General features: G+C 51.8%; 2 protein-coding genes across 2 annotated transcripts in view; both read left to right on the top strand.

The window, feature by feature from the left end:
- Positions 1–20,974, top strand: part of LOC143691880 (uncharacterized) — a 413,566-nt gene that overhangs the window by 271,836 nt on the left and 120,756 nt on the right. The gene's annotated exons all lie outside the window — the stretch shown is intronic.
- Positions 13,229–20,974, top strand: part of LOC143692373 (TOG array regulator of axonemal microtubules protein 2-like) — a 28,008-nt gene continuing 20,262 nt past the window's right edge. Inside the window, exons 1-2 of the mRNA XM_077172607.1 lie at positions 13,229–13,318; positions 14,885–14,957. Of these exons, the coding sequence (XP_077028722.1) occupies positions 13,229–13,318; positions 14,885–14,957 (163 nt within the window). The remainder of the gene's footprint in view (positions 13,319–14,884; positions 14,958–20,974) is intronic.

Raw genomic sequence — 20,974 nt, forward strand, 5'->3', positions numbered from 1 at the left:
TCAAGCAGCAATCAATTTATTATTTAATATGGTAAAGTATGAGCAATACAGCACTGGCTGCCATGGGGGAAGTTTTCCCTCCAACTGCACACCGATAATTGAGGGTTACAGGTATTTATAGGGGTACTCATTGTTACAAGTTGTGGTGAGGAACCAACCACCGACAAGTGAGTCCAAATAAAATGTAATTTATTAATTGATAGAGCAAGCAATAATAGGCAAATTAGAGCACTGGGTGCAGCCAACAAAAGGCTTGCACCCACCCGGGAGCGCTGGGTGTAGCCGGGGAGTCACCGCTCCACCATCGGCCCACGCCACTCCGCAGTTCAGTCCTCCTTTTTATCTGTTGTTGTTGGGTGTCCTTCCGGCGTTCTCTGCGTCTGCACCGAGAGTTGCTAGGGGGTCTTATTCTGCCTTCTGGTGGTCGTCTGGACGAAGGCTCCCGTCCTCTTCCTCGAGGTCTTACAATAGCTTTGACCATATATAGGCACATAGCTACATATAGTTACACATTTGCTTATTTAGCCTTTCAACATATTAGCTTCTGACAGTTTGTGGTTTAAGCCTTATGACAGTTATTTTGCAATATATTAGCCCGTTATATTCATCTTTCAACATATTAGTTGGTTACATCTATCCTTGCGGTTTTCTCTATTACTGGCTTTTCCCCCTCTTATAGTCTTTTTAGCAACTTGATGAACAAACTAAGACATTAACTCATTACACTCATCAGCTTTTTCAGCAGTTTCTATTTCCAATTTTTTTACTCATCAGCAATTTTTATTCCAAATTATTACATCACAATTCTATACAGTATTGTGATTTGAATTTCTCAGGATGTATTTTCAAAGGAGTATCCCCAGATGGTGATGGTCCAGTTTCCAAAAGAAGAAAGACGAATTCCATCTGGTGGAGTCCAGCTCTCCAGATGTGCCCACCTTTTAATTGCAGAGACTATAAATCTCATAACAGTGATGTCCAGCTTCCCTTTGGTCGAAAGCATAAATCCTTGAGGTGATGGTCATCTTCCTTTCTCAAAATGTTTTTCTCTGCTTCAATAAGGCCTGAGATAAGCATATTTCCTATGTATATATTCCAAAGCTATAGTTTCAAGGATACAAGTAATATTCTAAAATTCTACTTCAAAAGGTTATTATTGCAGAGCTTTTTTATGGATTAAATGCAAGCAAAAAGCAACATCCTTAACACCTTAGTTCCAATGCTCCTAAATCAACCAGAATTAATTGCAAACAAAAGATAGGTTCAAAGGCCTTTTTCCATGCTTTATTTTCCTCAGTTATTATTAGAATTCACAGCTCTCCCATTGTTGGGGTCCACACATTTTGCATTCGCAAGTACACACATCACCTGTTTGTACCTGACACAAAACACAGCTTTGCATCTCACAATGGTAGCAGCCAAAGAGGATCCACTCTGCTGGGCTGTACTCCAGTGTTCCTATGGGACATGGGTGCAGCTCATCAGGCGCATGCTGCTCCCTCCCTCCCAGCCAGCTCCCGTTGCACAACAGCCAGCCCCTGCCCTGCCAAAAAGCAACTTGGCTGCAGCTGGCTGAGAAGGATTCCCCCTCCTTCCTTCCCTCCCTTTTGCCCCTCTGCCAGCCAAAAGGGGAACCTCTGCTGCCTGTCTGGGCACCAGCTTCGGGCTCACCTGACATCCGGGTGTAGAATGTGTCCTGGAGGATCGTGCCGCAGCCGAAGTCGATGAGCTTCGCCTTGCCCATGGCCAGGTCGACGAGGACATTCTCGGCCTTGATGTGGCTGTGCAGGACACTGAGGCTGCTGCAGGGCCGCACGGCCTCCAGCACCTGGTGGAACAGCCCCCGTGCCATGGGCTCCGTCAGGAACCGTCGCTCGTGCAGGAAGTACCAGAGGTCCTGACAGCGCTGCGGACGCTCTGTGACGTCCTCGGGCACGAAGCACGAAGCCCTTGGGCACCTCGAACCAGTCCAGGAGCCACACCGCGCCGTGGAAGCCAGGCCGTGACACCATCCACAGCAGCACCAGCTCCAGGGGCACAAGGGCGCCCTTGCGCTGCAGGGGGACCGCGATGCCGTCAGTGGGGCCGATGTTGCGCCATGCCTCGGGCAGCCCCTGCCCTGCCCTGCCGCGGCTCGCCATGGCCCGGCCCGGGGCGCTGCGCGGCCCCCACTCACTCCACGCTCGCTCCCCTCACTGCGTTCCAGCTGCTGCCCTGCCGGGCCTTGCCTCAGCCCTGCCCGGAACGCCCCGCCAGCTCCTCCCGCTGGCCCCGCTCACTCACCAGCCGCGCCCACTCCGAGATGCACTCCTGGGACACTCGCTTGCTGGCTGCCACCCTCTGACCTGGCCCTGTCTCTTACTGGGGCGCCGTCGGCGAGCTGGGTCCCGGAGTAAACGCTGCTGCAGCCACCACTGCCCAGCAGCGGGCCCTGCCGGTAGAGCTGCTCTAGGGGAGGCCTCTCCGCCCGTGCGGGCGGCACCGCGATCCCGCTCTTCTGCCCGGGGCACCCGCCCGCCCGGCGCGCTGCTGCTTGCCGAGCCGCCCCAGGCTGCGGCGGCTCGGGGCCGGCGGCCGAGCTGGCGAGCGGCGGAGCTCGGAGCGGGGCAGTTGCCGGCCACGCTGTTGGCCACAGGGCGGGAGCCGGGCGGCAGCAGGGCGGCTGCGGGCGGCACCGCGGCAGGGGCTTCGTTTGGAGCTGGGGCCTTGGCTGGGGCTGGGCCAGAGCCCGTGCCAGGCGCAGCCAAAAGACCGCGCTGCTCCGCCAGCACCAGAGCAAGTGGCTCTTCCAGCGGCGCCACAGCCAGGACGGAGAGACCCCGGCCGAGGCGGAACAACAGCGGGCCGGGCGGGGACGGGCACGGGGTGGCCCCACCGAGGGGCGCCTTGCGGGACGCGGCATCAGCCGGGCTGGGAGAGGCGGAACACGGACGGCACAGGATGGGACGGGACAGCACGAGATGGGAGTAGAGTGAGTGTGAGAGGGAGAAGGGGATGAGGAGCGAGTGAAAAGTCGAGGGGGAAATCGATCGAGAGAAGCGCTGCTAATGCTGCTGCTGCCACTGCTGCTGCTGCTGCCGCTGCCGCTGCTGAGCCGCCGGAGCTCGCGGCTGTTCCTCCGTTGCCCCCACGAACCCGATGGAGGAGCCACCGCGCGCCCCAAGGAAGGAGAGAGAGAAACAAACAAATCACACCCCAAAGTAATTCCTATTAGAAAGGTAACCAAATAAAACAATGTAGCAATAAAGAAGAGTGTTGGCTTGTGGCTTCTTTCTTCTTTGTGTGAGACGAAGCATTTCATGGGGAAGAATTTCCTCTTCTGACAATTTTGCCAGAGTGGACAGGAGCAGAGCATTTAATTTTCAAGTAGGAAAGGGAAATTGTGTCAGTAATGTCATCTCTTTTCATCCTCTGTTGACACAGTTGCAGGCTGCCAAAAGACATGGTCTGCAGTGTGGAACTTGGGGCCAAGTTTCTTTTTCTGCCCGAGGATGAGGAGGGGAAGAATCCCAGAATCATGGAGTTGTGGCATGGTTTGGCTTGGAAGCGATCTGAAAAATCCCATGGCTGCAACCCCCCTGCTGTGGGCTGGGGACCCCTTGCACTAGACCGACTTGTCTAGAGCTCCATGCAGCCTGGCCTTGAACACTGTCAGGGATGGGACACGCACACCATCTCTGGGCAACCTGTTCCAGGAGAGTCTTTTTTCTGAATCCCTTACCTGAACCTAATCTCTCTCCATTTGAGTCCATTCTCCCTTGTCCTGTCTTTGCCTGCCCTCATACAAAGTCCCTGTCCAGCTTTCTTGTAGGTTGCCCTCAGGTACTGGAAGGCCACAGCTGGATCAAGGCTGGGTCTCTTTCCCAGGCTGAAGAAGCCGAGCTGTGTCAGCCTTTCCTTGCAGGAGAGGAGCTGCAGCCCTGGCACCATTTGGGTGTCCCTGCTGGGCCCCTGCTGCAGCGTGTCCACGTCCTTGCCGTCCGTGCCGGGGAGCCCGGCAGAGGCGGAGGCAGCGCTGCAGGAGCAGGGTCAGCGGCGGGGAGGAGACCCGGCCCTGGCAGCGGCTCCGGGAGCAGCGATTGGCGCTGGGCCGCCCGCACTGCAGAGAGCCGGGGCCCTTGTGCCGGCCCTTGTGGCCAGGGCGCCTTTCCCCGCCGCCCGCTCGCCCGCCCGCTCGGGGGAAATGCCCCCTGTGCCGCCCCTCAGGGCCGCCCCTCGCCGCTGCCCCGGGCGCTCCCGGAGCCGGCTGGAGGGGCCCAGGCCTTGGCCTCACCCTGCTCAGCCCGAGGCCTGGAAAAGCAGATTCAAACACCCACCCAGAAAGTGCCCCAGGATGCCAAGGTCAATCTTTTCTCTACAGCACGGGTTTGCTATCAGAGTCTGCATGGGATTATAAAATCATCAGGAGGAAAGAGCATGAACAAGTTCTGTTTTGGCAGTACCTCAGGGCTTTGAGGGAGAGGGTTTGTGGTGCTTACTCGCTCACAGGGACTCACAGAAAATATGAAATGGTAAAAATAGTCCAAACCCCTTAGAACTTGGAAGGAAAACCTGAGGCACTGGCAGCTAGCACCTCAGAAACACCTGGTTTTGCTCCTCTCTTGCACCTGAGATCTTCCTGGGCAGGGGCAATTCTTCCAATTGCATCAGCGTGGCCATGGCTAGAAAGGGCAGGGAGCAGATGGATTTAGCTTCTCCTGCCAGCCCTGAAATGCCAGTTGTCATTTGTGTGCACTGAGGATTCCGTTTCAGACTCTGAACTGGCGCAGCTGCTCCTTGGGCGCTGCTCACACGCAGGCGCAGCGGTACTGCAGCAGCTGTCCCGCACTGTTGCAGGGTGATGCCATTTCCTGTTTCACCTATCCCAACCCCCCAGGTGTGCCAACCTTTCCTTTCCCCTTTGCCCTCCTGCTAAGAGCTGTCCATCAATCTTAACATTCCAGCAAGGGCGTCGTGTGGTTGGCAGAAGTTCAAAAGATGCCCCTCAGGTCTGGGCTCATTGGCCTGTCCAAGCATCTATATCCTTTGAGCCTTCCCCTCCTCCCACCTGGTTGGCCCTCACCTGTCCCTTCCCCTCCCCCTGTCCCTGGGGCTTAAAAGGACACGAGACCATGCGGTCTGGATTCTATTGGGAGCTGTTACAAGATTCAGAGGTCTACCATCCTGGAATAAAACTCTGGATTAAAACTCTACGATAGAATCCTCTCCTTTCTCTTCACCAACACCTGAACCTTTTCCACCAGAGGTAAACTGAGTTCCTACTATGCCTGGATTTGTTCCAAGTGCCCAGCTGCAGCATCCAGCCGGCCAAAGGTATCTCTGGGGTAAAACACCACAGCTGCCGCCTTTGGTCCAGCAGCGAGGCCAGACGAGGCCAGGCACCCCACACCCGGAAATATTGGGATTAATATTCCATACCGCACACAGGGAGGGCTCTGGAGCCTCCCCGGGGCCACCAAGGAGCACAGGAGGGAACGTGCCCGGGATCTGGTGCAGAACCATGGGGTTGGGGGGATCCTTCGGTCTCTTTGATGGGGGAGGGAGCGGGGCAGATGGAATCAAGATGAGACAGGGATCAGACAGCCCCACACCAGGCAGCATTTTCTCCTCTGACAGCTCCTCTGAGCTGAGCGAGCTGGTGAAGCCTGTGGAGCAAATGAGACCCAGGAGTGAGGGAAGGGCTGGCTGGGAAGGAATCAGATAAAGCCTGTGTAGGCATTTCTCTTTCCTAGGGGCTCCTGGGGAGACAAAGGAGACAAGAAGGATGTCCCATCCCACAACATTTCCTGAGATATGCTTTGGTGGTGACCTTGGCAGTGTTAGTGGTCTCAGGTTATTGGGAGGACTCTATGATCTTGAAGGTCTTTTCCAGTGGAAATAGTTCTGCAATTCTAAACTTCCATTCCTGCTTTTGAAGGATGCACTCCCAAATAGACCCACATTTGTGTTTTTAAGGAATTTAGCATCTACCTTTCCTTGAAAGTAATAGGAATCAGGCTTTAAATGCTCTCGAAACACTTGAATTCCTTGATCTTAAGCTGTGTGTTTGAATTGAGGTGCTTTTGTACAGAAAGCTCTGACCATGGGATAAATGCAGGCAATTCAGCCACAATGGCACTTGTTTCATCTGCTTTTCTTCTTCCTTTCCCCATGGGTGGCTGATTTGGGAGTATTTGTCTTGTACTTTGAGTTCCTGCTCAGACTTGCTCCTGCATGTGCTGTAAAGTCTTCTCTACCCCTTTCTGCTGAAACATGCTTGCAGACTGGTGGGAATTGCTAGAGACAAAGTATTGGAATATTATCCCAATATTACCAGGTGGAATGTGCCTGGGCTCGTCTGAGCCTGGCTGCTGGGCCAAAGGCAGCAGCTGTGGTGTTTCACCTCAGAGACGCCTTTGGCTGGCTGCAAGTTGCAGTCAGGCACTCGGAACAAGTCCAGGCATGGTAAAACTCAGTTTACCTCTGATGGAAAGGCTCCAGGCTAGGTGAAGAGGAAAAGGAGATGGATTCTGCAGAGGTTTTAATCCAGAGTTTTATTCCAGGGTCACAGATGTCTGAATCTTGGTAACAGCTCTACAGAATCCCAACCGCATGGTCCCGTCTCTTTTTAAGCCTGGGGAAAGGGGGAGGGGAAGGGGTAGGTGAGCCACCAACCAGGCCGGAGGGGGGGAAGGCTCAGGGGACAATGACACTTGGACCAGCCAATGACCCAGGGCTGAGGGGCATCTTCTGAACTGCACCAACCAGAGGACGGCCTTGCTGGAATGTTAAGATCGAAGGCCTTGCTGGAATGTTAAGATTGACTGACAGCACTTAGCAAGGAGGCAAGGGGGAGGGGAAGGGAGAAGGTATTGCCACACCTGGGAGCTGAAACAGGAAATGGCATCACACTGCAACAACAAAGCTTACAAACCAGGCCCCAGTATGATTAGCCCAGTGTCCCTGCCTAAATCCAGGTATGCTTGTATTAAAAAGGAGCAAACTATTCTAACTCACTTGCCTCCTCACTTGCGCTGCCATGGGGGAGCAAAGGGGGTGAGGGGCTCTTTGCAGATGAGGGTCTCCTCCATGTGCTCCTCTTTTTTTTTTTTTTTTTTTTTTGTAGCTCATGGGGAATCCTGTGTGCCATTCCAACTCTTTGTTATCAAATGTGTGAAGGCATGGTGCTGCTGTAGCAGCAGCCTGAGTTCAGTGGGAACATGTCCAAAGCACTGGGTCCCACAGCAGTGGGCACGGTGAGAGACTTGCCTCTGCTGCCATGGCCATCCAGCCTGGGGAGAGCAGCTGCTGGGGCTTCCCCCATTCTGCCAACAGCAGTCTGCCTCCAGCATGTGGCCTGTATGGCCACGATTTTGCCAGAGTGTGGAAAATGCATTGTTTGAATGTATTTTGATGGTGTCTGACATCTCCTGACTGGAGCAGTTTGGTGGGCAGGACGCCCTGAGGGCAGGGCCATGGCAGGGATGGGTGGCTGGCACTGGCACTGGCACTGGCAGTGTTATTTTCCCAGGCAGGCTCCTGGTACAGCTGTGGGGGAGGGCACCAGCAGCTGTATCAGCCCAGCGAGCAGCAGCACATGGAGGAGACCCTCATCTGCAAAGAGCCCCTCACCCCCTTTGCTCCCCCATGGCAGCACAAGATGATTCCCCGCAGGGGAAGGGCTGCTGCAGGCTGGAGACTCCTGCAGCCAGGCCTTGTTGCAATCTCCTTGCTGCAGCTGTGCCTGGAGGATGTTGGCCTGCAGCAGCTCTGCTGATGCCCGGGAATGCTGCTGGGCTCAGAGAGGCAGAGTGTGTGCAAAAGCTGCATTCAAAGCACTGATGGCGAGACCCCGCAGCCGCTGGCAAGGGCAGCAGCTCTTCTTCATTCCGTGCAGGTGAGAGCCCAGCCTTGGAGCCTGTCCCTGGGGACAGGGAAACGCTCTGAGGGTAGGTTTGAATTTTCAGGGACAGTCCAAATGAGAATTGCTTTGAGGCAGGTGTTGTAATGTTGATTTTGGGTCTGTCTGCAGGAAAGAAAGCAGGAAAAAAACCCTTGAGCAACAAAGGAGAACTTTTCATGGCAAATTTACATCCTACAGATACACTGATCGTATCAGCCCACTGAATACTGGGGGCATCTAATGCAGAGAGCAAAGCTTCTTTGAATAGATAGGAGAGATAAGACTTGAAGAAATGATTTTGCAGATGCAGAAAAGGGGATCAGACCCACGGGTCCCATGGCTCAGGCTTACTTCTGCCAAATCAAGCATGATCAGTTTTATCTTTTCTGTTGGAGTGTATTTCAGAATGACCTGCCTATTGTGATATTACTGCTAAGAAATTTGGAATTGTCAGGAACCGCCAAGATCAGAAATATTTTGAAGCAGATCATGTCTATGTTGGGCTTGGGTGTCTCTGCAATAAAGAAAGCAGGGAATAAAGCCATGGAACAATGAAGCAGAGCAAAAGTGGAACGTTTGGATGGTCAATTTGTTCCCTACAGCTATTGGCCAGCTGAATTATGGGGTCATCTACTGGGAAGTGCAAAGCTTCTTTAACTTCCACCTCCTGGTGCCATTGTTTGTGTCCCAGCACTTGGTTTGATGTGAAGACAAATAAACAAAATCCCACACCAACAAGCTGCAACCCAGAAGTGAGTGGGAATTACAGAAATAAAGGCCTTGAAAAGTAGCTTTGGAAAGGGTCTATATCCTAGACAGTGTGAAAGCCTCAGGCCTGGCCAGGCTGGGCTTAGGGCTGGCTGCCCTTGGCAAGGGAATGGAAGGGGATGGAGTCGGGGTGGGGTTTTGCAGCCATGGAAACGAGAGAACCCTGGTGAGCGTGTCACAAAGGGGCAGCCCCAGGCTGGGCTGGTGCAGGTTGTGTTGACACAGCCCCAGTGGCAGCAGACGCATCCGGCTCTGCCTCTCTGTGCTGAGCGCTGGCGATTGGAGCCACCCGGCCTTGTTCAAAGGCTGGGCCCAAGCTCCCGGCGCTGACTGCTCTGAGAGCGTTCCCAAATTCCAACCCAGGCACTTCTGCCAGGCAGAGGCACGGGTTCAAACATGGATTTCACTGGAAAAGGAAAGACCCCTGAAGGAAAAGGTGAGGATAGAAAGGAGCTGAAAGGCTGAAGCCAAATGGAAAACAAATCCCACCAGATTTCAGAGAAAACTGGTCTGTGGTGGTCAGTGCTGTCTCTGTGTCAGAGTAGGTGGCTGACAGCTACAGATGATCCTGCAAGGATGCCCTGAGGCATCACAACATTCTGTCATTAGTTTACTCTGCTTTCTCCTTTTTGACAGTGGCCAAATCACTCATACTGTCAGCCAGGACAGGGACTGTGGCCACAGCTGACCACAGATTGGACATGGTCATGAGATGCAAGTCCTGTTGCTTTCTTTGCCATCAATCCCATCAACGTTAGGTCTCATGACAGATAAATTTCCTGTTCTTCCTCTGCTTGCTAGTTGGGCCCAACCCTGAGGATGGTATTATGGTGCACTAGAAACCCCAATAAGGCCTGCCTGCTTGTGGGAAGGTTTTTGTGGTTTGCAGAACTAGCAGTCACAGCTAGTGTGGGTTTTTCCAGTGGATTCACAGGCCAGCCTTAAGAAAGAATCTTTTTTTCTTTTTTCCCCTCTTATCATTGGAGCTTTCCACCTTTACCTTCAGACTTGCTAACTCAATACTCTTCAGAAAAATTAAATGCAGGCCAGTTCCATGAGAAATAAAACCAAATAAATTTTCTCAATAATTAGAAATTATTCCCCTCGAGTGCCACACCCATTAGATTTGCTGATGATAAAGGTGGGAGTTCACCTAACTCACTTCTTCCCTTGTGAGTATGGCTCAGCTTCACACAGAGGTGAGGGGGGAGCTGGGCCACTCTCTGTTGGGAGGAAGGGTCTTGTGGCAGTGCAGAGAGGCTGTGCACATTGCCAGGGAACAGCTGTGCCCTGCATGTGCCCCTGCAGGGAGCTGTGCTGCTGCCAGTGCCCCTGGAGCTGCAGGGCTGCTGAGCTGTGGGGCAGGCAGAGGAGCAGGAGGGTGCAGGTGCAGCTGAGCCATTCCTGGAGAGCACAGGGCTCTGGGCTCCCTGCTGTCCCAGGGCAGCCCAGAGGCCAGGCTGTGCCTGTGCTAGCTCTGGGCAAGTGGCTCAGGGTTTTGCCCTGGCCTGCCTCAAGTGTCTGCCAGCAGGAGCATGTTTCCCTGTGCAGCTGTTTAGAAGTTTGCAGGAAATGTGTCCCACGAAATACGGAGCTTCAGATGCTTTAGGTTTGCATGGTGGCCTCTGTTCTATTTTGTGTCTCCACTTTGCAGGCCTGACTGGCTGCCCTCTTGCCAAGAGGTTTTCCCTGGCAAGTCCCTCCATGCTCCTTCCCTCCAAGCCATTGCCTCCCATCCAGAAGAGCTCTCCTTCTACCAAGCCAGGCCCAACATGCAGCGGAGAGCAGGAGAATGGGGAAAATGGCACCGGCTGGGATGGGTCCAGGGTAAAAAAACAGGAGCTGATTTCAGAGGGAAAAGGATGTAAGGTAAGGAGACCAAAGTAAGTGCAGTGTGGTAAATGTTCAGGTGATGTGCTGTGGGCAGAGCTCTGAGACCTTTTCCCTGACAGGAACTGACCCTCTCACTGAAGTTTGAACAGGTCCTGGTTTGGCTCTTTAGCTGGGCCAGAAATGATGGGATATGAAGGAAGGGTGTGCACCTGCCCCTGCTGCCCCCAGCCCCATTCCTGGCCATGGCATGGGGGCCCTGGAGCAATGTGGGCAGGCAGAGAGCTTGCAGAGAGCAGCAGGGCAGGGAGCTCTGCTGAACTTCCTCAGTGCCAGGGAGCCTGAGATGATGGATGTGTGGGAGCTGGAGAGCAGCCAGCATCCCGAGAGCTCAGCAGCATCTGGGCTCAAAGGCTGCTGGGGAAGTGCAGGAGGGAAGGGCAGCAGCAGGAGAAATGAGGGGCTTGAGAAAAGCAGGTTTTGGCATCCTGCAGAATGGCTTTGTGGGGACGTGGCTGGAGATCAGCAGTGGCTGTGAGACACCTCAGGGGCAGGGAGAGAACAGTGATCTAAAGCCACTGCCATGCCATCCAAAAGGGCAGTGGAGGCAGGGGCACCTCAGAGCATCTTCATGTCAACCATGTGAATGCCAGCTGGGAATGCAGCCACTTGCAGAGGAGTGAGCATGAGGGGAGAGGTGGCAAATGTGTGACATGATCTGTCCCTCACCACCTTCCTTTCCTAGGTCACCTTTCCCCATCCTGGGCCAAGCTGCTTCATCAGTTTGGCTTTTCCTGCCAGGTCCCACTTAAATGCATGGCTAAATGTCTTGAAGCATGAATGGGGGCAAGTCTGGATGCTTGATCTGAGCACTGTGTTCTACTCTTTCCAGACTTCCTTGCTCTATTCCAGTGGTGGGGATATGAAGAAGGGGTCACTGGCACCACCTTTGATCCCCCCCATAGGCAAGGCAGTGAGTCCCCCTGTGGGCAGTGCTGCAGGGTCTCTGGAAAGCTCTCCCCAGCTGGAATTCCAGGAGTCCCAGGAGATGAGGTGAGCCAAGGTGTCTGCTGCTGCAGTGTGCTGTTCAGTTCTCTCTTCCCATCTCGTGTGGGTTTTTTGCCCAGTCAGGTGTCCCATGTATTTAGGCAAGCCTCTGTGTATTCACTATTTTGCCCATCCATGATGATCCAGCACAATGTCAAAGGCAACAGCAATGTCCCAAGAGCAGAGGTGGTGGTGGGGAAGAGGAGGCAGGGCTTCAAAGCACCTCCTGATGGGTCCTCTGCTGGACTTGGCTATTGATTCCCTCTGCAATGTTTGTGGTGTCATTTGGGAACTGAATTGCATGGGTCTGGATCCTGCAGATCTTTGAATGCTGTGATCCTTGACTGTCAACTTCTGCAACCAGGAGATTATCTGTGGGCAAATATTGGCTACTGGAGAGGTGTCTGCAAATTCAGGTGCTGCTTCTGTAAACATCAGGTGTAACTTCACTGTGCCTGGGCCTCCGCTGTGAAATGAGATTCCAGATATGTTTTGGGGTATAAATGCATAATCCAATCGATGTTTATTTTTTTGATCTGGGTTTAAGATCAAAGAGGGCAAGGTGCTAGAGAAAAGTTCTAGGACTGTACCTGATGGAAAGATATTGGCTTGGATATGCGTAAGAAAATGTAGCTGTCAAGCTTATCTGAGTGATAACAATAAGGAAGGAGATACAGAAGTATCATTCTAATTGAGAATCTTCAGTGGGGCTTTTAAGGTGTGCAATCTGAATATCCTCCCCTAGCAGCTGAGTTGGAAACAGCCTTTTTGTTCTTGAAAGAGCCAGCAGGTGTAATATCATTCTCAGGAGACAGCAGTGCTCTGATCCCATGTAGCACGAGGCTATCACCAGGGTAAGGCATGGGCAGGCCAAGTCAAGCTTTGGCAGCTGTACAAAAGTAGCTGCCCTTGATATGGACTCGTGTCTCAGCTCAGCAGCTCTTGCTGCTTCAGAGAGGCTGTAGGAGCCACTTGGCTGCAAAAGGAGAGACAGCAGAAATGGGGAGTTCTGATGCAAGTTGAAGAATGACTGCTGCTGGTGGTGGGGAAGAGGAGGCAGGGCTTCAAAGCACCTCCAGATGGGTCCTCTGATGGACTTGGCCATTATTTCATCCAGAGCTTGGCCAGCTCTCTGTGACTCCAGAAACTGAAAGCTTAAGGACAGTGAATTAGCTTTGCATCCTGTTGGTTTATGGGTTGCATTTCTCCCTTCATCAGAGTGACCATGTTTAAAAGTTTTGCCTCCTTTCATGGTACACCCATTCCCTCCCTTCTCTTTCTACCTCCTCACATGTTCTTTTGTCCTCCATTTTCTCCAGGCCAAGACCCAGCAGCATAAACAAAGAGAAGAACTCTGAACTTGCAGGTAGGTACAGGGCATGTCTGTCCTAAAATGACCATTGTAGTCTTGACTCAGAGGTGACATTTGGAAAGCTTGGATAAATCCTATTCTTTTAAAAAATTCTTTAAATTCATTTCAATTCTTTGATGGGGTCAGTGGGCTCTCCCAGAGCTCAGTGGGCTCTCCCAGAGCCCAGTCCCTGGGAGTGTTCTCTGGTGGTGCAGTGAGAATTCCTCCACTTTGCAGGTGTGACTAAGTTCATTTTCTCCAAGTCTTTCCGGCCTTGGCTCCTTCCCTCAAAGCCATTGCCGCCCATCCGGATCAGCTCTCCTTCTTCTAACAATAATAAAATGGACAGCATGGAAGGAGAGAACAAGGAAGCAGGCACTGGCTATGATAATGACAGTAGAGAATACCAGGAGCAGAGTTCAGAAGGAAAAAGTTCTAAGGTAAGGAGACCAAACTAAGTCCTGTGAGGTAGATTTTCAGTTTATGTGCTGGAGGCAGAGCTTGGAGAGCTTTTCCTATGCTGTGAGCCCAGGGAAGCAGCTGAGCCAAAGAAGAGCTCAGCTGGACACTGTGCTTCAGGCTGTCTCTGCAATGGGTGTGTAGTGCTGCCTTCATGTCCTCAGTGTGGATCAATAACAGGAGAGGTCTTACAATGGTTTCTGGGCTCTGCCGTGGTTCTTCCTCTGTCTTATGGCTGAGAAAACACCAACAAGCAGTCAGAGCAGCTAAAGTTGTCCACTCTGGACAGGCTGTGCTCCTAGATTTAGTAAGCAATGGGTTTCTTTGAACCGTCTCTGTGTCTTGGTGGTGGTTTCTGTCAGCTGTGCCTGGTTAGGATGGAAAAAGGTGTTTGCTGGAACAGGCAGTCCTGCAAAGGCAGTTCCAGGTTGTCTCAGCTTTTGACTTGTACAGCCATGCCCTCTGCACAGTTGTCCCTGCTGCTATTTCAGGACTTCATCAGCTTCTGGGCAGCTGTGTGCTCTGGCATGGCTTTGTGCAGAGGGAAGGGATGGGAGGTGGCCATGGGGAGAGCAGCCCAGAGCCCAGCCCCACAACTGCCTTTGCAGCAGGGCCAGGGCCTGCAGTTGTTTTGGGTTTGCCATAGGGTGCAGCAGGAGGCAGATGAACAACAGCTTTGGTAGACAGAATGTGCAATCAAGGACTCTGGTAGTTGATTTCAGCCTTGCAGAGAAAGGGCCCAGTGTATCCCTGACAGGAACTGACCCTTTCAATGAAGTTTGAACAGGTCCTGGTTTGGCTCTTTAGCTGGGCCAGAAATGATGGGATATGAAGGAAGGGTGTGCACCTGCCCCTGCTGCCCCCAGCCCATTCCTGGCCATGGCATGGGGGCCCTGGAGCAATGTGGGCAGGCAGAGAGCTTGCAGAGAGCAGCAGGGCAGGGAGCTCTGCTGAACTTCCTCAGTGCCAGGGAGCCGGAGATGATGGATGTGTGGGAGCTGGAGAGCAGCCAGCATCCCGAGAGCTCAGCAGCATCTGGGCTCCAAGGCTGCTGGGGAAGTGCAGGAGGGAAGGGCAGCAGCAGGAGAAATGAGGGGCTTGAGAAAAGCAGGTTTTGGCATCCTGCAGAATGGTTTTGTGGGGATGTGGCTGGAGATCAGCAGTGGCTGTGAGACACCTCAGGGGCAGGGAGAGAACAGTGATCTAAAGCCACTGCCATGCCATCCAAAAGGGCAGTGGAGGCAGGGGCACCTCAGAACATCTTGATGTCAAACATGTGAATGCCAGCTGGGAATGCAGCCACACTTGGAGAAACCTGAGCAGAAGGGGAGAGGTGGCAAATGTGTGACATGGGCTGACCCTCACCTCCTCCCTTTACTAGGTCACCCTTCCTCATCCTGGGCCAAGCTGCTTCATCAGTTTGTCTTTTCTGCCAGGTCCCAGTTAAATGCATGGCTAAATGTCTTGAAGCATGAATGGGGGCAAGTCTGGATGCTTGATCTGAGCACTGTATTCTCCTCTTTCCAGACTTCCTTGCTCTATTCCAGTGGTGGGGATATGAAGAAGGGGTCACTGGCACCACCTTTGATCCCCCCCATACGCAGGGCAGGCAGTCCCCCTGTGGGCAGCGCTGCAGGGTCTCTGCCAAGCTCTCCCCAGCTGGAATTCCAGGAGTCCCAGGAGATGAGGTGAGCCAAGGTGTCTGCTGCTGCAGTGTGCTGTTCAGCTCTCTCTTCCCATCTCGTGTGGTTATTTTGCCCAGTCAGGTATCCCATGTATTTAGGCAAGCCTCTGTGTATTCACCATTATGCCCATCTATGATGATCCAGCACAATGTCAAAGGCAACAGCAATGTCCCAAGAGCAGAGGTGGTGGTGGGGAAGAGGAGGCAGGGCTTCAAAGCACCTCCTGATGGGTCCTCTGATGGACTTGGCTATTGTTTCACACAGAACTTGGTCAACTCTGTGTGACTCCAGCATCTGAAAGCTTAAGGACAATGAATCAGCTTTGCATCCTGTTGGTTTATGAGTTGCATTTCCTCCTTCATCAGAGTGACCATGCTAAGAAGTTTTGCCTCCTTTCATGGTACACCCATTCCCTCCCTTCTCTTTCTACCTCCTCACATGTTCTTTTGTCCTCCATTTTCTCCAGGCCAAGACCCAGCAGCATAAACAAGGAGAACTTTGAACATGCAGGTGGGTACAGGGCATGTCTGTCCTAAAATGACCATTGTAGTCTTGACTCAGAGGTGATATTTGGAAAGCCTGGTTAAAACCCATTGTTTTAAAAATTTCTTTAAATTCATTTCAATTCCTTGATGGGCTCGCTGGACTCTCCCAGAGCCCAGTCCCTGGGACTGTGCTCCAGTGGTGCAGTGAAAATTCCTCCAGTTTGAAGTGTTGAGTGGCAGGAGCTGGAGTGGTGCCTTGGGGCCCTGGAGATGCAGTGCAGGGCAAGGAAACATTCCTTTCCATCCTGCACATGCCTTTTATCTCCTGCAGCCTTTCTAGTGTCACAATTAGGGTAAAGAAAGCATTTATCATGAAATGAGAGATGTTCCCACTCCTTCCTCCTGCTTTTGAAGAAGAAAACCTTTCCTTGGGGCAGTTTCTGAGCTGAACCCTTTGAGATCTGAAGAGGATTCATGGACATTGCCTGGTTTTGCACTGGCAGAAATCTGGAAATTTCCTATGATAGAAAGTCCTGTTGAATTTTCCAATGAAGGAGAAGGTGGCTTCCAAATGGATGCAGCCTATGCAGGATGTGAGTTTGTCATGCTGTGACAGCACAAGCCCACAGCCACCCATGGCAGGTTCATAGTGACAAATCTCTTGCCCAGCTCTCTCTGCCTGTGTCAGTGTTGCAGGCTGAGGCTGGGGCAGGAGATGCCTTCTGCCTTGTCCCTGTCCCTGCCTTGCCTGATCCCTGACAAGTGGAATTGTGCCAGACAAAATGCAGTCCCTGGTGCATCTGGGTCAGGCAATGCTTTCAAGTTGAAAGCCCCAATGACACTGTTGTTGTTCCTGTGTCATCTCTGGGTGTGTAATGATAGGAGAGATGAGACTTGGAGAAATAATTCTGCTGATGCAGAAAAAGGGATCAGATCCCCTGGTTCCTTTGGGGATCAGGGTTAGTTCTGCCAAATCCTGGCTGTGGCCCCTTTGGAATGACTCTTTACTCGCTCATATGCAGCTAGAATGCTTAATGCAGCTAGGGAATAGTATTGCTCACTAAGTAAGGTGACAATTTTTCTGGATTAATTCTGTACTAGAAATTATCTATTTCATTAAACCTTACCTGTTGTGGTTTTAAAAATGATCAGGCCATTCTAGAGGGATAAAAAAATACAGATTGGAGAATGGTCTTTTTTTAATGATCTGCCCTTTGTAATCTCCACTAAAATTTTTTTAATTGTTATGAACTGCCATGATCAGAAATGTTTTCAACCAGGTCATGATTATGTGGGGTTTGGGTCTGTGCAGCAAAGAAAGCAGGAAATACAGCCATGGAGCAATGAAGCTGAGCAAAACCAAAATATTTGAAAGCTAATTTGTTCCCTGCAGATTTGGGTCCTTGAATACTGGGGACTTGAAATGGGTATGCAAAGCTTCTTTTACTTCTGACATGGGGTGCCATTGTTCACGTACCAGCACTTCCTTCCTTGTGAAGAGAAATGGAATGAGTTTTGGAACCAACCAAACCCAACCCAGAACTGAGTGGGAGTTACAGAAACAAAGGCCATGAAAACTAGCTTTGGAAACCAATTATTTCCTAGGTGTAATTGTCAAATTCTGGAGACCACTGTGGGTTGCCAACTGTTTGGAAGGAAAGGGATTTCAAAGTAGTGGATGGGCAATGAGTAAGTCCTAAGCAAAGCAGTAGAAGCTTTGTCTCTTGGCTTCCCTGCTCCATACAGTTAGAGGAATTCTAGTGATGCTAGTTTCATGAAATAAAAAAACAGAGTGATCTTCTGAATAGTACAAACACCTTGGACGCCTCATCAATCTTTGGATGGATTGATTGTAAGGGTGGGAGTTCACCTAACTCACTTCTTCCCTTGTGAGTATGGCTGAGCCTCACACAGAGGTGAGGGGGGAGCTGGGCCACTCTCTGTTGGGAGGAAGGGTCTTGTGTCAGCCCAGAGAGGCTGTGCACATTGCCAGGGAACAGCTGTGCCCTGCATGTGCCCCTGCAAGGAGCTGTGCTGCTGCCAGTGCCCCTGGAGCTGCAGGGCTGCTGAGCTGTGGGGCAGCAGAGGAGCAGGAGGGTGCAGGTGCAGCTGAGCCATTCCTGGAGAGCACAGGGCTCTGGGCTCCCTGCTGTCCCAGGGCAGCCCAGAGGCCAGGCTGTGCCTGTGCTAGCTCTGGGCAAGTGGCTCAGGGTTTTGCCCTGGCCTGCCTCAAGTGTCTGCCAGCAGGAGCATGTTTCCCTGTGCAGCTGTTTAGAAGTTTGCAGGAAATGTGTCCCATGAAATATGGAGCTTCTGATGCTTTAGGTTTGCATGGTGGCCTCTGTTCTATTTTGTGTCTCCACTTTGCAGGCCTGACTGGCTGCCCTCTTGCCAAGAGGTTTTCCCTGGCAAGTCCCTCCATGCTCCTTCCCTCCAAGCCGTTGCCTCCCATCCAGAAGAGCTCTCCTTCTACCAAGCCAGGCCCAACATGCAGCGGAGAGCAGGAGAATGGGGAAAATGGCACCGGCTGGGATGGGTCCAGGGTAAAAAAACAGGAGCTGATTTCAGAGGGAAAAGGATGTAAGGTAAGGAGACCAAAGTAAGTGCAGTGTGGTAAATGTTCAGGTGATGTGCTGTGGGCAGAGCTCTGAGACCTTTTCCCTGACAGGAACCGACCCTCTCACTGAAGTTTGAACAGGTCCTGGTTTGGCTCTTTAGCTGGGCCAGAAATGATGAGATATGAAGGAAGGGTGTGCACCTGCCCCTGCTGCCCCCAGCCCCATTCCTGGCCATGGCATGGGGGCCCTGGAGCAATGTGGACAGGCAGAGAGCTTGCAGAGAGCAGCAGGGCAGGGAGCTCTGCTGAACTTCCTCAGTGCCAGGGAGCCGGAGATGATGGATGTGTGGGAGCTGGAGAGCAGCCAGCATCCCGAGAGCTCAGCAGCATCTGGGCTCAAAGGCTGCTGGGGAAGTGCAGGAGGGAAGGGCAGCAGCAGGAGAAATGAGGGGCTTGAGAAAAGCAGGTTTGGACATCCTGCAGAATGGTTTTGTGGGGACGTGGCTGGAGATCAGCACTGGCTGTGAGACACCTCAGGGGCAGGGAGAGAACAGTGATCTAAAGCCACTGCCATGCCATCCAAAAGGGCAGTGGAGGCAGGGGCACCTCAGAACATCTTCATGTCCAAAACCTGGATGCCAGCTGGGAATGTAGGAACCCTTAGTGAAAAGTGAGCATGAGGGGAGAGGTGGCAAATCTGGGACATGGTCTCTCCCTCACCTCCTCCATTTTCATTCCCTATCCTGGTCCAAGCTGCTTCATCAGTTTGGCTTTTCCTGCCAGGTCCCAATTGAGGGCATATCTAAATGTCTTGAGGCATGAATGAGGGCAAGTCTGGATGCTTGATCTGAGCACTGTGTTCTACTCTTTCCAGACTTCCTTGCTCTATTCCAGTGGTGGGGATATGAAGAAGGGGTCACTGGCACTGCCTTTGATCCCCCCCATACGCAGGGCAGGCAGTCCCCCTGTGGGCAGCGCTGCAGGGTCTCTGCCAAGCTCTCCCCAGCTGGAATTCCAGGAGTCCCAGGAGATGAGGTGAGCCAAGGTGTCTGCTGCTGCAGTGTGTTGTTCACCTTACTCTTCCTTTCTTGTTGGGTTATTTTTCACAGCAATCTGTCTCCGGTATTTTGGCAAACTTCTGTGTATTCAATATTTTGCCCATCCATGATGATCCAGCACAATGTCAAACCCAACACCATATGCCCCAAGAGCAGAGGTGGTGGTGGGGAAGAGGAGGCAGGGCTTTAAAGCACCCCCTGATGGGTCCTCTGCTGGGCTTGGCTATTGAATCTCTCTGTAATTGTTGTGGTGACATTTGGGAGCTGAATTGCATGGGTCAGATCCTGCAGATGTTTGAATGCTGTCATCCTTGACTGTCAAATTCTGCAACCAGGAGAATGTGCTTGGGCAAATATTGGCTACTGGAAAGGTGTCTGCAAATTCAGGTGCTGCTTCTGTAAACGTCAGGTGTAATGTGACTGTGCCTGTGAGTCCACAGTGAAATGAGATGCCAGATAAATTTTTCAGTATAGATGTAAAATCTGATGTATAATCCGATTGATGTTTAATATTTTGATCTGGGCTTAATATCAAAGAGGTCAAGGTGGTAGAGAAGAGGCATAGGACTGTACCTGATGGAAAAATATTGGCTTGGATATGCAAGAGAAAATGTCGCTGTTACCCTTATCCAAGTGTTATCAATAAAGAGGGAGTCACAGAAGTATCATGCCAATTGAGAATCTTCGGTGGGGCTTTTAAGGTGTGCAATCTGAATCTCCTCCCCTAGCAGCTGAGTTGGAAACAGCCTTTTTGTTCTTGAAAGAGCCAGCAGGTGTAATATCATTCTCAGGAGACAGCAGTGCTCTGATCCCATGTAGCACGAGGCTGTCACCAGGGTAAGGAACGAGCAAGCAAAGTCAAGCTTTGGCAGCTGTACAAAAGTAGCTGCCCTCCATACGGACTTGTGTCTCAGCTCAGCAGCTCTTGCTGCTTCAGAGAGGCTGTAGGAGCCACTTGGCTCCAAAAGGAGAGGCAGCAGAACTGGGGAGTTCTGATGCAAGTTGAAGAATGACTGCTGTGTTTGGCCAGCTCTGTGTGACTCCAGCAACGTAAATCTTAAGGACAATGAATCAGCTCTGCATCCTGTTGGTTTATGGGTTGCATTTCCTCCTTCATCAGAGTGACCATGCTAAGTAGGTTTGCCTCCTTTCATGGTACACCCATTCCCTCCCTTCTCTTTCTACCTCCTCACATGTTCTTTTGTCCTCCATTTTCTCCAGGCCAAGACCCAGCAGCATAAACAAAGAGAAGAACTCTGAACTTGCAGGTAGGTACAGGGCATGTCTGTCCTAAAATGACCATTGTAGTCTTGACTCAGAGGTGACATTTGGAAATCTTGGTTAAAACCAATTATTTTCAAAATTTCTTTAAATTCATTTCAATTCTTTTGTGGGCTCAGTGGACTCTCCCAGAGCCCTGTCAGTGGGAGTGTTCTCTGGTGGTGTAGTGAAAATTCCACCAGTGTGAAGTGTTGAGTGGTACCTGTTGGCCCCTGAAATGCTGAGCTGGAAGAGGATACCTTCCTCTCCATCCTGCACATGTCTTTTATCTCCTGCAGCCTTTCTAGTGTCACAATTAGGGTAAAGAAAGCATTTATCATGAAATAAGAGATGTTCCCACTCCTTCCTCCTGCTTTTGAAGAAGAAAACCTTTCCTTGGGGCAGTTTCTGAGCCGAACCCTTTGAGATCTGAAGAGGATTCATGGACATTGCCTGGTTTTGCACTGGCAGAAATCTGGAAATTTCCTATGATAGAAAGTCCTGTTGAATTTTCCAATGAAGGAGAAAGAGCCTTCCAAATGGATGCAGCCTAGGCAGGGTGTGAGTTTGTCATGCTGTGACAGCACAAGCC

The sequence above is a fragment of the Agelaius phoeniceus genome (genome assembly GCF_051311805.1).
Source record: "Agelaius phoeniceus isolate bAgePho1 chromosome W unlocalized genomic scaffold, bAgePho1.hap1 SUPER_W_unloc_1, whole genome shotgun sequence".
Lineage (NCBI taxonomy): Eukaryota > Metazoa > Chordata > Aves > Passeriformes > Icteridae > Agelaius > Agelaius phoeniceus.